This window comes from Cottoperca gobio, chromosome 14 (genome assembly GCF_900634415.1).
Source record: "Cottoperca gobio chromosome 14, fCotGob3.1, whole genome shotgun sequence".
Lineage (NCBI taxonomy): Eukaryota > Metazoa > Chordata > Actinopteri > Perciformes > Bovichtidae > Cottoperca > Cottoperca gobio.
Window position 1 is genome coordinate 8,511,738 of NC_041368.1, and position 21,003 is coordinate 8,532,740.

Below are 21,003 nucleotides of genomic sequence, written 5' to 3' on the forward strand. Positions count from 1 at the left end.
AATACAGAGAAATTATACATGGATCATACGTAAATCAGATCAGCTGAAGGTCAGATGATGTCCCACACTTGAACTGTTACTGATTAAACACGACCATTATTAGTATTTTTAGATTCACACTAACAAAGGCTTGGGCTGCCTTGTGCCATCTGCCTTTATTTCCAGAACTTAGTAACCTTGACCATCTTTGGATGAACAATGTGTTTGTCTTGAAAAGAGATATGATTTCCTATACTGCATGTTTTGTTTTTAAACATATATATATATACAGTAAAGCCTTACATGCTTGATTTTCAAGTTGGAATTAATGGGTGGTGGATTCTTATTTATTACCTTAAAGTTTTTAAATAATTATTGTAGTCTTTTGAGACCGATCAATATAACGTTTTCTTACTGTTATCGTATGTAAAGACATTTCAGAGAGCCTTTGATCATTTCATGCTGCTTAAAAGTAGCCTCAATTCAAATAGTTTTTACTCAATTCATATTTTGAAGGTAGTGCTGGTATGTTACAACTACAACATGTTTTGTCTTTTGTTATCTGACCAGCAAATAGTCTTTCAAGACTTAGCAATATAACTAACTATACTGACAAATATGGTTACAGTTCATTTGAGCCACTCCTCTTTATATATTCTTATTCATAAATGTTAGACATGATAACCACAGGTTGCTCTACATATTCCACTGTTGATGAACTGACCAACTCTTCATAAATCTACAGTATGCTGCAGCCATTATGAAGCTCGTGAAATGAAAGCCAGAGTACAGGGTGGCTTGTTGGTGGCCTGATTGTCCCTTCAGTTTATAGTCGCATCTCAAACATGAATGAATGTTTTTCTACTGTGGGTTGAAACATTTTACTAGTAAAAATGTTAAACCAAGAAACTTGTGGTAATATTGTAGCACCAAACATTTCACCGACATTCTTTATTTGAATTTGTACTTTATATTAATCATTTTACGATGCCATATTAACTCTTTGAGTGTCATTTGGTTGATTCATTTTGAATGTTTGTACGTTGAGTTGGGGTTATTTGTCATGCTTTGTTTGTGGGAGAGAAAAGGAGATTATGCATTTCACTTCTAATATGATTATTTTCTCTTTAGAACACATGTTTAATAAATAGTATTTTTCTTATGAATTGTCCTGTGGTTTTATGTGTTCCTGGGCAAGAATCTACAATTGTTGTACATAACCATGTGTATATATTCCTATCTTTGGATGGTTTCTGCATAAAACAAACTCCCAATAAAAATGTTCTGACTGCTTAATTAGTATAGTATAAATAATCCACTGTATTACTAATAGTTTATGTATAGAGGTAGTATATTGCATGCAACCGGCAAAATAGCAACAGCCTGCAGTACATAGATCTGACCAGTGGGGGTCGTTGAGAGCAACATATCCACTGTTGGAAAAACATCTTGAGTGAGGTCTCTTGCCCTTGTTAACTACGGAAAGATTGCTTTTATTGCCTGGCAATTTGCGCTCCAGTTGTCTTAATTCATCATAGGTACACAATAACAACCTGGTTAAGTCTTGTTTGGTTGAAATGGAAGGTGTCCCAGACAGCATAAATGTGGAAAATATAAAGGAAAAACAAATGGAAGGTAAAGTAAGTCCATTTTAAATTGTTTTGTTTTTACCTCAAGACAAAAGCAGAAGACTACTTTGAATAAATGGTGAGTTACTGATATATCTATTCTCCAGGATTTAAATGTGAATGCACATGTATGTGTATATGCTGCCAGTTTGTGCCAGTCAATGGTTTAATTGTTGGATTAGGTTGAACACTACATTGTTGGGTGACATCAATCAAATCAGCTGCTCACATTCCTTTAAACACAGTTTATTCCCTCCATGTATTAGATTATGACATCCCAAACATGAATCTGCCGGCACCATACCCAAACTATCCCGCTGAGTGTAAGTAAAATCCTTTTTACAGTTGAATTTCCTCCAGGATTTCTTGCATAATGATTTAGTTTAGTAGAGTCACACAGTACCAACATTATGTGTAATTTCCCTCAATAATTAGGCTGGCAGATTGAGATTTGAACATAGTTTCTTTAACAGATTAGACAGTTTCATACAAGTTATTTGTTGAGGTATTTTATCAAAGTGAGTTGCAAGAGGAAAACCATTTGCACCTGACATAAGTACTGATGTGCTAGTGCAGTATAGATGTCCATGATCCATCACTTAATACTGGATTTATTTTCTTTACATTAGAATGAATTCTGTCTGATTTATATCTTGGAGTAGTATTATTCATCATGTTCACATATATAGCTTAGACAGCCCTACTTCAAAATATTCACCTTTAACAACATTTTATATTAGAAATATCGTTTCAATTTCCCTCCTTGCATTATTTCCATTCTGGCATTTAGCAAAAGCTAAATAATGCTGCAGATCTACCAAGACATTGCAATCCTCTGAGAATATGAAGGACAAGAATAACCCTTTATTATTCAGATACAATGAAATGTCTTCTCAGCATAGACTCTTTTTTTTTACCAGTGCAAAGAAAGAGCGGGATGTCTGAGGCTTTGTATGGACAGAATGATGTCATCTCCTCTTCCTATGGTGCAGAAAGAAAGCTTTGTCTTGTCGAGGCCAAGCCTGGTCATCTAGATCACATGTGACATTCACAGAACACTTTTAGCACTATTATATCAACTGTGCAGGTCAGAACACTATGATCTACTCCACAAACCAGTCCATTCGGACATGTTAAAATGCCAGTTGTGTCTACAATGTGTACTGTATTGCTCCTGCTTTGGCACTTGTACAAGTATCATATCTTTACTTGCAACAGTAAGGAGAGCAATACTATATGAAAAGGTTTCCTCTGTGCTTCAGAGGAAACATGAAATCCAGATTGTATCTATGTTCTTAAAAGTTTTAAATATTGGATCGAAAATAAGCACATTTTGTAATTGATTGAAATCATACCTGATAATATTGTATGTGAAGGGGGTTCAAGAATAATCCACATAGAGTAATCACCCCATTCTGCAGTTTTCCCCAGCTCTGAGGGTTTTTGGTTTGTTAACTCACTGTTTTGGTTTTCTGGTCCCGAAACTTCTCTGTTTTGGTCACTTACTCCGCTCTCGACAGCGTCGTTTTGGACACAGCAGGCAGCAGTTTTTAGCAAAAAAATCTCTGATAAACCCTCTGGACCTACCTGCCCGGCATTAATCGTCAGGCAGACAATGTTAGCAACTAACTGGTGAACATAGGGCAGCATTTAGCAGCTAAAGAGCCAGATATTTGCCTCAGGAACAGGTGGAGACCAAAAACAGAGCTAAAAGGAGAGTAGGGCTGCAGCTAACAATTATGTTCGATTAATCGATTAATTATTTGGGTCCATAAAATGTCAGAAAATAGTGAAAAATGTGCAGCCCAGTTACTCAAAGGTGATGTTTTTAAATGTGTTGTTTTGTCAGTCTAAAGCCCAAAGATATTCACTTTAATATGGTACAAAATAGAGACATTTAGTAAATCTCTACATATGAAAGGCTTGAAACAGTGTGAATTAAAAATGACTAAAAGTATTCATCAATTATCAAAATAGTTGCCGATTATTTTTTTGTTGATCAACCATCAATTATTCTATTAATTGTTGCAGCTCTAAGGGAGACGTAAGATTGGTGGCCACAAATACGACTGCAAATGAATGATAATGTTGCTTCAGGTTGGCTAAATGTGTAAATTGATAATTGACAGTTTTTTCCCCCCAAAAAATCAGTTATTACAGGTCGAATAAGCTTTCATATGCTTTTAAGGCTGAAATGTGACTTCGAAGCCATAATCGCAGTTATGAGGCTTTTAAGACGAGACAGTGTTTTTGTAACTACAGTACATGAATGAATGTATGACAGTAGCTGAGTAACCAACCTAGTTTAGTATTATGGCACATTTGTAAGTCAGAACCTGTGTGTGGTGTCACAACAAGTCAATGATGGACCCAAGTGCAGCACACAGGAAACCAAGGATAATTGGTAATGACTTTTATTTGTAGTCAGGAGCAGGTTATAGCCGAGTAAACAGATCCATAATAATCCCTAAACCAATAGGTAGCAGGCAAGAGGTAAGTCGGGGCAGGGCAGAGGGTCGGGAAACAGGCGAGGCAGACAGGTCCAAAACAGGCTTTGTCAGGAAACAGGCAAAGCAGGCAGGTCAGGGGAAGGCAGGGTCGGCAACAAGAGATCTGTTTCGGGAAGAGCGCTGGAAAGACTTGCATGATGCATAGTACAATCTGGCAGTGAAGTGGAGGCCAGAGGAGGTTTAAATAATAGTCTTAATTGGAGGCGTGGCTAGCAGGTGAGTGAGGTGAGTAACACACTACTAGGCGAGCAAGCCTTAAAGGAACATAAACTGTGACAGTGTGGTGTCTTTATGTCAAAAGTTGTGGTTTACAACTAAACCAATTCAAGTTTCCAGCAGACATGTGAAGCTAGTTTGACATGCTGTTTGATGTTAGCATACATATTCCAAAAATGTCTCCAATACCGTAAATCACTGCGGTCAGTGGTGGTTTGACAGTGGTCCAACAGGGGTTAACATAGAACATAGATATACTGCAATTAGTGATTAGGTTTTAAAACATTATCCCAGGGAAAGTTCAGTATTTTACAGCTGTATCATTTCAGACCTCAATTTATGGAATTTGTGTTTTAGGATGTGTAATTTCACATGTGAAAGGCTTGAAAAATGAAGACTATATCATCACTACCCAGGGAGTTCTTCATGATATTTCTCATGGGAGTGTGGGGATGTAACTGGATTTCTTTCAATCAGGACAGGAAGTAAGAAAGAGACTTAAAGTACTAGATGAAAACATCCCTTGCTTTACAAGACTAACACCAATGTGTACATCTGATGCATTCATTGATTACGTCTTTGTGATTAAGTTGCATTCCAGTTTGAAAAAGGAAAACATGAAACGCATAGCAGTTAGTAACGAGAACCATGTGTGTCGTCCATCTCCTCACCCCAACCCCCCCATTTCCCATCTGTGCCCTTCAGGCCCTGACTTCAGTCGCCTCCCACTTCCCTCTTCCTTCAGAACCCGTCTGTTTTTGTTTTCGAGCCCGGGCTCTTTGCACAGGAAATTGTATACATTGGGAGCATTCAGGAAGGCAGAGAGCAGCTTTCCCGTCAGCTCCAAGTTTGGGCACATGAAAAAAAATGGATAAAAGAGTTCAGTAATTCCTACACCAGGAGAGAAACAGAAGTCAGCTGTTCTCCTCCCCTCACTTCACTTCCCTCCCCTTTACATAGTCTCAACATTTCAAAACTCCCTGCCACACCACTGCCACGAGTCCATCTCTAAACATAGAATATTTGAAAAATATCAAAGTGGAAATCAGATTAAAAAATAAAAAGTAATGTTCCTGAGAGGATTTGCCTGTGTGGATAAGTTTCCTCAGCTACAGAGAAGCCGGTGAAAAGGGGAGACTGTGTGGAATGAAGGAAAAGAGGAGGAGATAAAAAGGAGCAGAGAGAGAGAGAGACTGGCTGGGGGTGAAAAAACAACAGGAAACCAACAGATTCTAATGCTGTTTCTGCAAATCCTTCACAGATAAAGCAGCGGACTGCCACGTCCCAGCCAAGCAACTCTCACACAATGACTTTTGTCTGATCATCACCTCAAGTTATGACAACCTAAAGGACTTAAAGTTCAAAATGTGACGTCACTTCTGCTCTCAGCCTCCAACAGTGTGGTTAGTCAGAATGTGAGCGGATGCAGCGTTTTGGGAGCTGATTGCTGAGATTTCTATGTGGCTGCTTTTTTTGACCTACAAACTCAACCTCTCTCGGGGTCATATGGATCGATCGCTGTGCTTCCAACGATCTGTTTGTTTTAATCATCGGGACTACTAACTGGAGCCACATGAAGAATAAAGGGACTAAGCAGAAGTCCAAAAAGAAAGGAAGTGAAAATGTGTTCGGCTGTGACCTGATAGAACATCTCCAGAATTCAGGACAAGATGGTAAACTTTTTACTTTTGCTTTTCTTTGAAATCTGGCATCTCCTTTACAAGCAGCTATCATCAGACTACACATTATTTATGTTGTTTATTACTTGACTCGTACGTAGAAGGTAACATTTATACTGAAAATGGAGATTTATTAGTCATTTCCTAGATTATTATAGCTATTATAACCTTTTACATACACATTTAGTGTGGAAATTAAGACTGAAAAGACAAAAAAAGTGTCTTTATATAACAAATACTGGCTTTGTTCAAGGATTACATATAGGAATAGCAGGTATACATGTGTTTTACATTTACCTTTAGAAGACCAATCATTCACACATTGGCTGTATTAAATGGTCATTTGTGACTTTGGGTGTGGCTCTTAAATTCTTTTGTCAATTTCCTATGGTGACTATAGTTCCTATGACTAGTTGTGTGTTTGACAAAACACTGGGCGGTGCTGCTGCCGATGGATGAGAGAAAATAATGAGTCAAGACAAAATCAGAAGAGAAAATAAATGTGCGATCAAATATTCAAATATGTGATCAGGTTAGTTTGAGAGGGTTATATTCTTCTATCTCTTTTCTTGCTTCTGATTCGATGTTCTGTTATTACAACCATAATCTGTCATTTTGTTTGTTGGGAGCACCATAATATGTAAAAAAAAAAAAAAAGTATCCCACGTGCAGAGGCATATGAGTAGCAGTGTTGAGGATAACTTTAAGGAAGACCTGTTACAGTGGACTCTCTGTAAGGCGGAGCATTCAGTGCAGGAAGTGAGGGAGGAGGTTTGGGTCGTACCCATCTGTCGTGGATGTCCAGCAGACATATTGTGTTTTTAGATTGTTAGTGGATGACTTTGTTCCTGCTTTATTACTGGACGCTCCTGACAAACTAACAGAGACACAATGTAGAGGGTAAATGGACCTGCATTAATATAACGCCACTCAAAGCGCTTTTTACATTGCATGTCAGCATTTACCCATTCACACACACACACACACACACACACACACACACACACACACACACACACACACACACACACACACACACACACACACACACACACACAACAATCATTGTATTATGTGTAGTATATGTGAGCAGGTGGCTCTACTTTAGTGTAAAGTTCATTCTTGAAATAGATCCCATGTACACGTCACAACTGCACAGAAAATCCAGAAAGATGTTATGTTGACTTTTTTTTTTACCCTAGTAACAATAACGCAAAGTTACACACTTATGTACTTACTATCTCTTGGTATTCGTGAGAGAAGTCGTTTAAAGAGAGAACATACTCTTGAACCTTCACGTTTGTAAGATTAAACATAATATTAAAAATAATAATAACAAGCAATAGAGTTGTGTTGGACGTAAAAAGGGTATGAAACTCACACCAACAGTCGCACACAGACTAAAGTAAGATTACGTGAAGTCCTTTTATATGATTTATTTCATGTAAACATTGTAAAACAACATTTCAGAAAAGCAGCTATACATCAGCAGAGACCCAAACATGAGTCATCGGGAGGACGACATACACAAGCGGAATCTTTCACGCAAACTTTACGACAAGGTTTGTTAATCCGAACCGTTTAAAGTTCTTCAGTCGACATACAACAATGTGCTAGAAAACACGTTTATAAACCCGGACCAAAAGAAAGACAGCAGGGCTGTTGAGGGTTTTTGTAAACAACTGAGCAGCTGCAGTTTCAACGTTTAACATTTAACATTATTGTAGAAACAAGTTGCATCCGTTAACTTTGTGTTGAGACTCAAAGAGTCAAATAGTAACTTGAAAATGTCCTCGCTCAACAATACAATGTTTTTATTTCATGTGTCAATATAAAGTATCTTTAAAACTGAGTCCTAACTGTGCGTTTGTTGTAAGAAGCAGAGATCTTCCCTCAGTGCCGAGACTGAGAGGCGCTAAATGAAGCTCCACAGTTATATTTGACCACAGGCATGTCACTGAAACTCCAATTAAGTCAAATTGATGAGTGTGTAAATGGCAGATTCTTGGTTTCTGCAGCGATTACTGATGAACTTTTGTCAAAATTATTCTTTCATTTTGTGGAGGATGAAGTTTGTTTGCAAGATGATCAGATTATACTTTACACCAAAAGACGTGGAACTGAGAAAATATAAAAGTCACTACCATTAGAAAAACTAATTATTGGAACATCATGGAATAAAATAATGTTCATTCATGCAGCCGAAATGTCTAGAAATGTAAGGGAACTAAAACTCTCAAAAGATGTGGAAACATCTGTTTTTAAAAGCAGTTATGTCATATTTACTTTTGATTTTCACATGTGAATATCAAGTATCTTCTTTAAACCTGCACCGACACATCATTAATTACTCATTACTGCCTAATATTGCGCACTGTTCAGAAGTTAAAAATCTATTTGTTTGTCCTTGTGTGATGCTACGAAAAGCAATTGAACACAAGTTATTATTTTTTATATGAACAGATTTGCACTTAATTACCATTAATACTGAGCCAGGATGAATCAACATTCGATTTCCTCTCATCCGTACCAATCTGTGCCATCATGCACACTCTACACAGAACTATAGTTGAAAGACAGCTGATCGTAATTGTCTGTGAAAGCCAAATATAATCAAAATTCAGTTTCAAAATGAAATTTCTTTGCAATCAACTGCTACTTTCAGTTAAAGGGAAGTTGTGGTCAGACTGAAGCAGAGCATGTGATGCAGCTGTAAAGCAACAGTTAAATCTGTTCAGTTTAGTTTTAAAGCACAGGTAAACACACTTGTGTACAGAAGGTGATGTACTGTAGTTCAGAAAGCTGTGTAGATCAGTGGCAACATTTCAAAAGCCGTTTTCTATTAGAGGAAATGTCGTAAGTAATACCAGCTCCAAGGAATGGGTGTGTCAACCTTCCTCTGAAACAAACAAACCATTTTTAACTTCCTGTCAAAGTCCACCTACAATCAGCGGCCCTAAGGAATAGAAAACAGACATAGTAGAACAAACCCTATACCATGAAGTCACTGTAACCGCTGACACATTACATTTACAGTTCCTTCTCCTGCTTTTAGGATTTCATGTCCACCATCAAGTCCAGAATAAAGTAAATGACTAACACAATTTCTTTCTTTAGTTCCTCAGGTTCTGAAGAAATGTGCAGAGTTTATTGAGGAGCATGGGATTGTGGATGGGATCTACAGACTGTCGGGGGTCACCTCAAATATCCAACATCTCAGGTGCTCATGCAACATGTACAGTGATGCTTTTAAGGCATCAAAAACCTCACGTCATATAAAATATCAAGAGATATGATGTTATTACAAATCAGGAGTATTTAAAACCTTATAGTCTCTATAATTACTACTTGTTTGCTCCAATTGATTTTTTTTTTTTTACGATAAATCAAATCAAATCTCAAATCATTCCCATAAAATTAGCGTTAGGCCAGCTACTTTCTGTTTCTATCACTGCAGACAGAATAAATAGTCAAAGTGTTTTGTATTGACAGAATATGGTTAGTGTTGAGCTTGTTTAGCATTGTTGTTTATTTTAGTCGACTGGATAGACTTCAATCTAACAAGCCACATACGGCTACAGTAGTTAGCAAGGGTGGTAACAATCAAACCATTCAGCTAACTGTGTGTGTGTGTGTGTGTGTGTGTGTGTGTGTGTGTGTGTGTGTGTGTGTGTGTGTGTGTGTGTGTGTGTGTGTGTGTGTGTGTGTGTGTGTGTGTGTGTGTGTGTGTGTGCGTACAGGCAGGAATTCAGCTCCGAGGCGTGCCCTGACCTTACAGAGGAAGTGTACCTCCAGGACATCCACTGTGTGGGTTCCTTATGTAAGCTGTTCTTCAGGGAGCTACCCAATCCTCTGCTCACATACGAGCTGTACAGCAAATTCACTGTGAGTACATTCAAATCACATTTACAGGGGGGGAAAACAAATCCTATGTGTCGTAGAAGGGTTTTGCTGGCAGATTCAATAATTAGTAACAGACAGAACGGCAACCCCAACACCAGACGTCAATAAGGAGCATTTATTCCACATGGTCCCTCAGTATATTTGTGTCAGCACTATAAAGATCTAATTAATATCATTTTCCACGAGTGTGACCTCATCTCTCCCTTGTTTTCATCTCTTCCCTGGAGAATACAGTACTAATAGCAGATGTCATCTGAACTTTAAGCAAAGAACTTATCGCATTAAGTTAATTAACTAAAGTATGATTTATTATCATTCATCATCTTTATTATTCCATCGTTAACATTTTTAAAAGTAGTACATTTGATGCCCATAATCATAAAAAGATGTCCCTGCATATACTGTATGAAACTGATTGTAAGAGACTTAATTCTGATCTGTTTTATCTTTTTGTTTATTGTGGGCTACCCTGTTGTCAGGCCAAATAACAATTTGTTCTGGTGTGCTAAAGAGCTGGGTTTAAAGATGAAAACATTTTGTTTTTGGCCCCTTTGGATCACAGGGAGGTTTAAGGTTTATAATAATGCAAGAGCCTAAATATTAAAAGTATAATAAGATCAGTTCCAAATGTAACTAGCAACCTGTGTGGCCAAAATTGAGGTGATACAATCTCTACATTTAGTACCAGAGCCAAGCATTTTCTGGATGAACTGCAGATGTGAAAGACACTTTAGAGGAATACCAAACTGTAAAACCTGGTTTATGCTTTCTGTGTAGCTTTCTGTGTACCTTGACAGGCTATTAGCATACCTTGGCATTCATACCTCTAGTGCTGCACGGGCCTGAAAACTCCAGTACTCCAGAGTTTTAGGAAAAGTTGGTTCCTCACATGGTGTAAAAAGAAAACATACCAGAGCCCAGTTTCCCTTGGAAAGGAATGAAATCTTAACAACACGAGCATTGAGCAGGATCTGTACACTTTTAGTACATTTATTCTACGAGTGTGTGATGTTGTGTGTATAATTGATTAAAAGCGTTCGGTTGACTGATAGAATGTAAATCGTCATTTTGAAATGAATCTTTGTGCTTTTGAGCAAGAGCACGTTTTAACAATTACTTATGGAGACAACCTCACACGTGACTGACGCTTGCAGCTAACATGCTCGCCTGTTTATGGGCCTCAATCACATTAGTTTGACTGCATGCACTCCGGCATGTCTGTTTACATTTGTTTGTTGGGAGACTTGATGGAAGCCTGCAGGGCCATGCAGTGAGATCATAGCTTCACCCTACAGTTCATGTGAATTTCTTTTTTTACATGTACATCTGTCTGTTTTACATGCAGTCAACAGTCTTGGTCCAGGGGGATCATGAGAGACTTTTACACATTCAGGGGGTCATCAAAGAACTTCCGACCCCCCACTTCAGGTGAACCTCAGCCCTTTACGCTCTAAGTAATACAGACAGTTTTACAACTGGCTGTCCTGTTTGCCAGGTTTTACATATAATGTTGTAATATGTATATATGTAACAAGTGTTTGTCGACTCTCCTCAGGACTCTGGAGTACCTTACTAAGCACTTGGCCCACCTTGCCACCTTAAGCACCCAGACGAACATGCATACACGTAACCTGGCCCTGGTCTGGGCTCCAAATCTATTAAGGTGGGTTCAGCTTCACAGATGTGCCTAAAACACTTCATCCATTAAAAAAAAAACAAAAAAAACATTATGTTGTTTTGTTATGTTTATATTTATTCATACTAAAAGCACTTTCTGAAGCTGTTTTTGAAAGATTTTATACATAAAAAAAAAGATAACTCTGAAATGCAAAGAAACATTTTATTTTTTGACCAATTGCATCTCCTATTTTGTCAGATCTAAAGACGTTGAGGCGACATGTAGTAATGGAGAAATGGCTTTCCAGGAGGTGCGGATACAACAGTCAGTGGTTGAGTTTATTCTGAACCACAGAGAGGAGATCTTCAGTGATTCTGTGCAAATCAAACCCAAAGAAGGTATGACATTCAAAAAAATACAAACAGACTCTTTTGTTGGATATTTGTTGCGGATTCACCACTGAAAAAAACTGTTATTATACTTCTCCAGGACCGAGTTTGATGTGTGAAGAGAAGTATGCCACACTCCCGATCAGCGGACAGTGTGGGCCCATGAAACTGATGAGCCTGGAAGAAGCCCAGGCCCGCTCCTTAGGTCCAAACCACCCTGTGCATCAAGAACGTCGGCGAGAGAACAGTCTGCCTGATACCAGCACTGCCACGCTCTACCACACCGTCATAGACATATCAGACAGCAAGTATGACAGATTTGGATTCAGTCCATTGAGAGTGTTTGATGCATGTACGATTACTGTATTTACTATGTATGTATTACTTAACGATCTCTTTGTCTGTTAGGAGAAAGTTTTCTGGGAAATCAAAGAAATGGAAGTCCATCTTCAACTTGGGGCGGTCTGTGGACTCGAAGGGAAAACTGAGCCGGAACGGCAGCGTGTTCATAAGATCACAAGGGCCAGGTGAAGTGTCCAATGGGAGGGTTAAACAATGACCTAACAATGTTAACAAACACACATGTTTAAATTCAAATGACAAGATGTTTTTATTTAAAGAATTTACAGCCTTGGGAGACTTCACATATTAGGTCAAAGAGTGATAATATTATTGTTTTTTCAACAGAGAAGGCAGCTCTCCGTCCATCCAGGAGCATGGAGTCCTTGTGCTCCTTACCAACAGGTCGGCCTAAAACCTAGATACTTTCATTTCAACACAGAGCAAAATGAACGCGAGAGTGTAACATGTATGTTATTTTTACTACGCAGATGATGACAGAACAGGAAACAACAGTCCAGCTGGTGGATCCGGCAGCATTTTTGTTCAAGATGTAAAATCCAGAACGCTGGGATCTGACTCGCTCTATGACCTGAGTGAACAAGACCAAAGCTGGGAGTTTAAAGGGACCAAAGCTGACGGGGCAACAGGTGGCTGGAGCTGTAGCATGAACCAAAAGGGGTCACCAGGTGCCTCTGCAGCCCTTCATAAAACACTGCCAGAGCAACTGAAGGTGTACAAAGGCGATGACCTTAGTAGCTATAAGCCCACCTCTCCGAAAAACAGGAGGATGTTGTACTCAGGCTCCTCCCACAACAGCTCCTCTCGACCCTCCTTCCCGGGAAGCTTCTTCCCGCTGGAGTCCTCGCCGAGGCATCAGCGCAGGGCCGTCAATATATCTGAGCCTTTTGCTGTGTCTGTACCTCTGCGTGTGTCAGCCGTTATCAGCTCCAACAGCACGCCATGCCGGGGCCATGCCAAGGACAAAGCAGCTGCTCTGAAACCCTGCAGAGAGAGCTCGGAACAGAGCAGCAACAGTGGAAAGAGCAACACGTTCCCCCAAATGGAACCCAAGAAGCAGGAAGGAACAGGGAAGAAAAACACAGAGGAGCCGACCTCCAGAGTCCCGCCAGAGGGTGAGGACATTTTCCTTTATCACGTTTTAAAAATGTCTTGTTAAAGATTAAAGTCCATGTTTAATAGGATGTCATTAAAAAACATACTTTTTAAATTCAGATGCAAGCAGAGAAGTGGTGAAACAAGGTCAAGGAGGGATGAATGCTTCTGAACTGGAGCCAGCATCCCTTGCAAATGCAAGAGAAGGCAAAGATGCAGCGCCATCTCCTGGGAAAGAAGTGAACAACCAGCAGACAACTATGAAACTGGTAAATCGTGTAGTAGGGTGTGCATCCACTTGGGCAGAATTGCAGACGCTATCTTGAATTGGGGCTTAAATCTTCCGATTAATTACGTTTTTCATGATTGAAGACGTAAAAAATATTTTGGCTTGAAATAGCACACAGGCATGATTATGTTTGTTGGGTTTGGAAATTGTGATGAAATCATTTAGAGCTGCAAATATTAATAGATTATTAGATTAGTTGTCAACTTTTTAATTAATCGCAACTGTTTTGATAGTCGATTAATCGGTTTTAGTAATTATTTAGAGAAAAAAAAGAAAAGTTCCAGGTTATTAAATGTTCTAGTTTCTGGTTTCTTTACTCCTCTATCACGGTTATATAATATATCTGAGTTGTGGACAAAACAAGACATTTGAGGCTGTCATCTTGGGCTTTGGGAAACACTAAATGACATGTTTCACTATTTTCTGACATTTCATAGACCAAACAACGAATCGATTAATGGAGAACATGAGTTGCAGATGCAGCCCTAGAATCATTTTGGTTGTTTTTAATCCATTCTGTTTTTGTTGGTTTCTCAGGACAAGCGATCTTCTACTGGGAGAGAGCTGTGGTCTGACCTCCACCAAGAACTGAAGATAACTGAACCTGAAATCGACCTGCTGGACGAGACTTTTAACCCTGTTTTCGGCTCCAAGGGCACCTTTGAGGGCATGAGGTTAACGATGGATGTTAAGTCAAAGCGAAGCCGCAGCTCTCCGTCTCTGTCTTTGTTATTTAGGGAGCAGTCTTCGAATACCTCTCTGAGTGATCGTGCAATCGCCACTGGATCCGACTCTGCGAAGAAACAGCCCTCAGAGTCGGACATCTTATTTTCTCTTCACAAAAACAGCCGCCCTGCTGACATGGTGGATGAGAAAAAGAAGAAGCTGCATCTAAATATCACACCCTTAAACACAGATGACACCAAACAGTGCCAACTTCCTGTAAAGGAAACCTGTTCAGATAAAGTTTTGAAGACTTTGACAATGGAGGACACTCCAACGGCTGCCGGCTTCTCAGGAGGAGATGATGCCGACAAAAGATCTGAGAAACCTGAAATTCCTCAAGGAGACAAAAATGTCTCCTGCGATGGAGCAAAGAAGAACGTGATTCCCATATTGGAGGTTATTCAGAGGCTGTCGGTGTGTTTGGAGGAGAGACGTAACACCTTGGAGCTGTCAAACCTCGACGAAAGAGGTGGAGGAAACTCAGAGGAGGTGGAGTTGATGGAGCCCTGGGAGGATTTTAGCTCCACCAAGCAGTGGGTCACCAGTCCTCTCCACTCACCTGACGTAGAGGAATTGTTTAACCAGCTATCGCCCTTCGGCTCTCATGGGGAAACTCAGGTTTCCTCTCCGCCAGTTGCAAATAACAAACAGTCTCTCATCAAGAGCGCTGAGCACTCGTCAGGAAACATTCCTCAGACTACCAGTAGCAAACCAGAAACTAAATGGACGTGTTTGCCGTCAGGGGTCAGTGTGAACAGCAATAACACAACACAACCTCACACAGGAAAATGCAGCACAGCAAAACAGAAGAACACATCTCAGAGGTTCTACAGACAGATGTCTTATGAGGTGGAGAAAAGAGAGGAAAACGGCTTTTCTAAACACAGACCATATTCCCTTAATTTAGACCTCGGGCATCGGTGCATTAGAGACATTTCTAATCAGCAAAACCGTAATTCATCAGAGTTTTCCGCTTGTCAGAGAGGATTACTGACCTCCTCTGAATCTGTAAACACCAGGCTGCCCTCAGACTTGGAGATGTTTCTGAGTGATCGGCAGGCGCCTCTTCGCCGAAATTCGGCCCCGGTGAGCGTGTCATCGGTGAGAACAGCCTTCATGATCAAAACATGCCAGGCCAAAGCTGTGCCCGTCGTCCCTCCCAAGGTGCAGTACAGTCAGATACCTCCCTCCAGACACGAGAAGGATCTTGATGCAGCGAAGGCACAAGAAAAGGAGCATCCTAGAATGAGTGCAGAGAAAAGCAATGCCGCACTTGCTCCGGTGATGTCAGATCTAAAGGAGGAGCTGGAGAATAAAGAGCCTGCACCCAAACACCAAAAACAGCCACATGTTGCAGAGTCTGCAAAGACCACATCTACTCCAGAGCTGCCAGTCATCACGAGGAGACACGCGCCCAGTCTGGAAGTGTTTGTAGACTGTCCCAGACCTAACAGAGGGAACATCTTACAGAGACCGTCTTTTAGGAACAGGCAGAGACCTCAAAGCCTCATCCTGCTCAGCCCTCCTTTTCCCATCATGGACTATCCTCCGTCAGGAGACGACAGCAAGCTCCTTTCGTCCATCAAGAGCCTGAACGACACGTCAGCAGTGAATGTCTTTTCTAAAGAGATAGCGGAGAATTTCAGGACTCCGGAGGGGGTCGCCCTTCAAAACAAAATGACGATTCCAAAAAGTGGACAGAGATTGGAAACGTCAACCAGCTGCTTCTACCAGCCGCAGAGGAGGTCGATGATATTTGACAGCAGGAGCCACAGACAGATCGAGTGACTGGAGCTGTAGTCACTGACTATGACACTGTGTAAATAGATACAGTATAACTGAAAGGAGGAAACCATGATGTTTGTGAAAGCTTGACTGAGATCTAAGGATGCAACCAATGATTTTTTATTTTTTATTATTATTCATTATTCATCTGCAGATTATTTTCATGATTACAAGATTGATTGTTTGGTTTATTTAATATCAGAAAATAGAAAAAAAGACAAGAAGAAAATTGAGTTTCTCAGTGCCCAAGCTGAAGTCTTCAAATGGCCGTTTCAACAACAGTTGAAAACCCAAAGATATTCAGTTTATTATTATTATTATTATTATTATTATTATTATTATTATTATTATTATTATTATTAACTTAAGGTCACTTACTGGCTTTTTCAAGAAGTTTCAACCACATTTTACAGTCTTCCTCAGAAGATGGAGTTTATCTAGTTGTCATGGAGATAGCTCATTGTGCAAGCTCCATCATCTAAGGAAGACCATGAGATGCAGTTGAAATATCTGTAAAAAGCTAGTAAGTGGACCTTGATTTAAGTTTCCATCCATCCATCCATCCATCCATCCATCGTCTACCGCTTATCCGGGGTCGGGTCGCGGGGGCAGCAGCTCCAGTAAGGAACCCCAATCTTCCCTTCTCCGGGCCACATCCTCCAGCTCCGACTGGGGGATCCTGAGGCGTTCCCAGGCCAGTGAGGAGATATAATCTCTCCACCGAGTCCTGGGTCTTCCCCGGGGTCTCCTCCCAGCTGGACGTGCCTGGAACACCTCCCTAGGGAGGCGCCCAGGTGGCATCCTTACTAGATGCCCGAACCACCTCAACTGGCTCCTTTCAACGTAAAGGAGCAGCGGCTCTACTCCGAGTCTCTCACGGATGGCTGAGCTTCTCACCCTATCTCTAAGGGAGATGCTAGCCACCCGTCTGAGAAAACACATTTCAGCCGCTTGTACCCGTGATCTCGTTGATTTAAGTTTGTTATGTCTAATTCGTAAGGATTCGTTTTTCATCCTCCCTTTCTAAAATGACTTTCTTCTTGAAGTATAAAGGTCACCAGGTTCAAACAGTTCAAGGTCGGTGGATATTTAGACAAAAAACTTGCTTGTGTCAATTCAGGGGCTTCATATTTTTAATGTCTCTACAATATTTCAATATACTGGATTCAACTGTGGCACCCCTCAGTTTCAGAATGAAGTCATTTTAAACTGGAAGGACACTCAGAGAATGCAGACCTCAGCCAAGGCTAAATATCTTATCTTACAACGTTAATGAAAGTGAAAAATGATTTGTGTATCCGAATCGGATCCACTCCAAAATGTAATGGTTTCTTCCTCTCTTACAACTTTCCACAAAGTTTCATGAAAATCGGGACAATAGTTTTTCCTTAATCCTGCTGACAAACAAACAACCTCCTCCTTGGCGGAGTCCACAATGTTGTGACATACTGTTTGTTGAATTGAATGATTTATCTATACAGCCAGAGTTTATTCTTTATCGGATTACAACCTCTTATAACCTCCCGTAAATATTCACGTCTTAACTGAATTCTCAAACATTAAGGGCTCTGAATACAGGAAGTGTGCAGAAAAAGGTTCACAGAAAATAAGATGGTAGAAGAAGAACTGACAATGAAACTGTTAAACAGTTAAACAGCCGTGGGTTTGATCATGGAGATGAATATGTGTTTATTTATTCCTTTATTAACATACACATGATATGAAGAAAACTTGATACTTATATACTGTATGTAGTTATTGGCTCCGTGATAAGCTGAGGTCGATGTGATTTATTTTTTAAACTAATATTTAAAAGGTTTTTCTGATTTAAATATATCGCAAACTTAATTGATAGTATTAATCCACAGAAGAACTTTAATTCATGTGTATCTTTCTGTAATTGCTTTGTGTTTTATGGCCATGTTTATTGGTTCATTGGTTTTTGACAATAATGAGAACCAGCATTGTAGAAAAGAGTATGTGATGAAACCCTGGAGCTGCTGCGCTGACAGTAAACTGGAGGTTGACTTTGTTGTGCACGCTGACTGTATTCCATGTGTTTGAGTCAGATGATGGCGTCTCCAGGTTTTTGTCTCTTTACTTTGAATTGAACAAACACAGGATCTGATGTATTTAGCTTTAGCGCCCATGAACATAACATAGTTTGGATGTTAAAGGAGGCTACGATGCTAAGATGCGGGTGTTATTGAGTTCAGTGTTTTTTTTAAGCTGTAGTTTGTATGGACTGAATGAATGATTACAGATCAGATCAAAAAAATGTTTGAAAAAATGAGATATAAGATTTTTTTTTTATTTGTTGTGTATACTTGTTGATACTGAAAATGATTGACTGAAGCGTCTTCATTCATAGGAAAAACAACTTTCTGATGGTGGCACCGGAAGTAATGTACATAAGACACTTGATGAGTTTTGTTACAATCAAAAGTTATGAGAATAAAAAGTTCTAAAATCACAAACGTGAGTGTTTCTGCTAACATGTGGCTTTCATTCAAACATACAGTGTCAAGCAGTGACATTCTAACAAACTGGTCAAATACAACTCACCAGTTTAAAAAAAAGTTGGAAAATGACATGGTAGTCAGAATAAAAGATTAAAGTACTCAGAGGGACGAGAAACCTTTGTGAAACCGGCTACTGTATAATAGAAATGACTCAAGTTAGTGACTTTCTTCTAGACAGTTGTCTATTATTCCTCCGACATCGACGTACCTCCATTCAAATCTTTACTTAAGCACTTATTTTGGGTATTGAGCTTCACTTCTCTCTCTCTTTGTAGTATTTCAGCCAAAACATATAGAAACATTGTCCCATCAGTTATACATGTTCAAAGATGTTGTGGAAATGGGGCCTAAGAGAATGTACGGTTTGTTAGTTCAATTGTAAATAACTGTCTAACAACTTGTGCTAAATTTTAGATGGAAATGCCTACTTTTCCTGAGAACTTCACAACTTCCATAGTCCTTCAAAGCATTTCACTGAGAGGGGAGATATAAAAGAGGCTGTGGTGGTGCTGCTGTGTGAATGAGGAGTATTCAAGGGGGGGCCCCCGAGACTGATGGGGCCCTTTGGAGATCAGATGTGATTCTGCACCCACAACAACATGTGCTGTTGGGTCCAATAGCAGCTTTTTGTTCCTATCAAGGATAGTTTACTATATGCAAACCGTATTCTAAAGTGAATTTTTTTTTGTTGTTTTTTAATTTAACAAAGTGTGGTTGTGCAGTTCTTGTCCAGTTTGTCAACTCTTTGCCACCAGATGACGCTCCTGCTCCATACTGCACATCTGAGCGAGCCACTAAACTGCGGGATAAACAGGCAAACACAGCGAGTCTGAGTGCTGCAGGTACATTAAGTGCTCCAACTACTCCACATATACTGTGGCCGAGAAGGAATAGTTACCCGAGAAGGGAGAGTCACCCGGTTTAGCTACAGATGAAAACACCGTGGCTCAGTGAACCATGCCCCAATATGTTTTTTTCTATAAGCGTGTGCACGTGGGTTGTGCGCGCGGAGTGCAGCTTCCCTTCACCAAAGAACTTGCACTTGCCTCCCGTTCTTTTCAAAATGTAATTCTCACGTTCAATCCCGTATTGCAAAAGCACAATTAAGTTCATTCACTGCCAAACTACTGAGTGATCAAACTGCATACATCACATTTCTGCTGTTTGGCAAATACAGATATAAAATACAATACAGTGACACAATGCAGTAGGTCACATGCATTAGGACTCACGAGTCATGATGCACAACAAGTGTTTGTTTTAAACAGTTTTAAACACTTGCAGTACATAGACCTAAGACTAACACATAATGTAAAACATGGTGCTATAAATAATAATAATATTATTATATAATTAAAAAAATGTGGTATTACATATCATCATTTTCAAATGTGCTGGCTACATTCCCAACACATTTGTTTTAAATGTATTATATTTAATGTTTGCGTTACCTCAATGACCCGGTGGGCCTCCAACTGTCTCGGATAAGTATAATACTCATGTACACATGTGGACTGACTGACGGTGACAGTAGTCAAAAAATGTGTGAAAAAAAAAAAAATCCACTGTAATTTTATCCAAATGTCACGTCAAATATTTTTTATCAAAATCCCTTTCAGAAACATTCACTTTGGAGCAGCCGTGGCGCTTGCAGAGGTCACTTCCATGTCTGCGCAGTTCATTATTTCTCGACCTTTGACACTGCTTGTGTATGGGCCGAGAATTAAAAAGGCGTATTCTCAAGCACGCTGAAAAAAAGGCAAGCAGAGCGCGGTGCGCGCGTTGAATATTCAATTAGAGGGGGGGAAAGTGAAGAGAAGTGAAGCTGCGTGCCAGTCCTTCATCTTACATTACTGATTAGCTGTTAAACAGATTGTATATGGCTGAATGGGTTCAAATGTTGCTGCAGAAAACAGTCGGAGTTCAAGGCAGTGCCGAGCGGTTTCCTTCCCCTCCACTTCAGCAGGCGGAACACACTTCGTCACTACTAACAGCTCCATAATGAAACATGTTGCTGTTCCATTTTTACCACTTTAACCGCAGTTGTTAAAAACAAAAACACATCGAGAGCAAGTGAACTTGTTTCCAGTCCATCGATGCAGGTCGAGTAGTTTGGATGAAGCTGTTCCCAAAATATAACAGAAAATACCTGCTAGACTATGAGCACAATTCATATTTAGCTGACTTCCCGAAGTTAATGCAAAAGTAAAACATTTGCCATTTTCAATTCATGCACAAAAATACTCATATTTCTATATTTTTATCTGTAATCTATTTCCTTGCAATTTGTTGTCGAAAAACAGC

General features: G+C 39.8%; 1 protein-coding gene across 1 annotated transcript; it reads left to right on the forward strand.

The window, feature by feature from the left end:
* Positions 1 to 5,367: 5,367 nt before the first annotated feature.
* On the forward strand, positions 5,368 to 16,812 carry arhgap31 (Rho GTPase activating protein 31). The gene is made up of 12 exons (XM_029448778.1): positions 5,368 to 6,006; positions 9,130 to 9,232; positions 9,753 to 9,897; positions 11,261 to 11,343; positions 11,471 to 11,578; positions 11,792 to 11,931; positions 12,023 to 12,230; positions 12,331 to 12,449; positions 12,610 to 12,666; positions 12,753 to 13,397; positions 13,498 to 13,646; positions 14,204 to 16,812. Exons 1-12 carry the CDS (start codon positions 5,907 to 5,909, stop codon positions 16,178 to 16,180), a joined length of 3,834 nt encoding a protein of 1,277 aa, XP_029304638.1. The 5' UTR covers positions 5,368 to 5,906; the 3' UTR covers positions 16,181 to 16,812.
* The last annotated feature ends 4,191 nt before the right edge of the window (positions 16,813 to 21,003 follow it).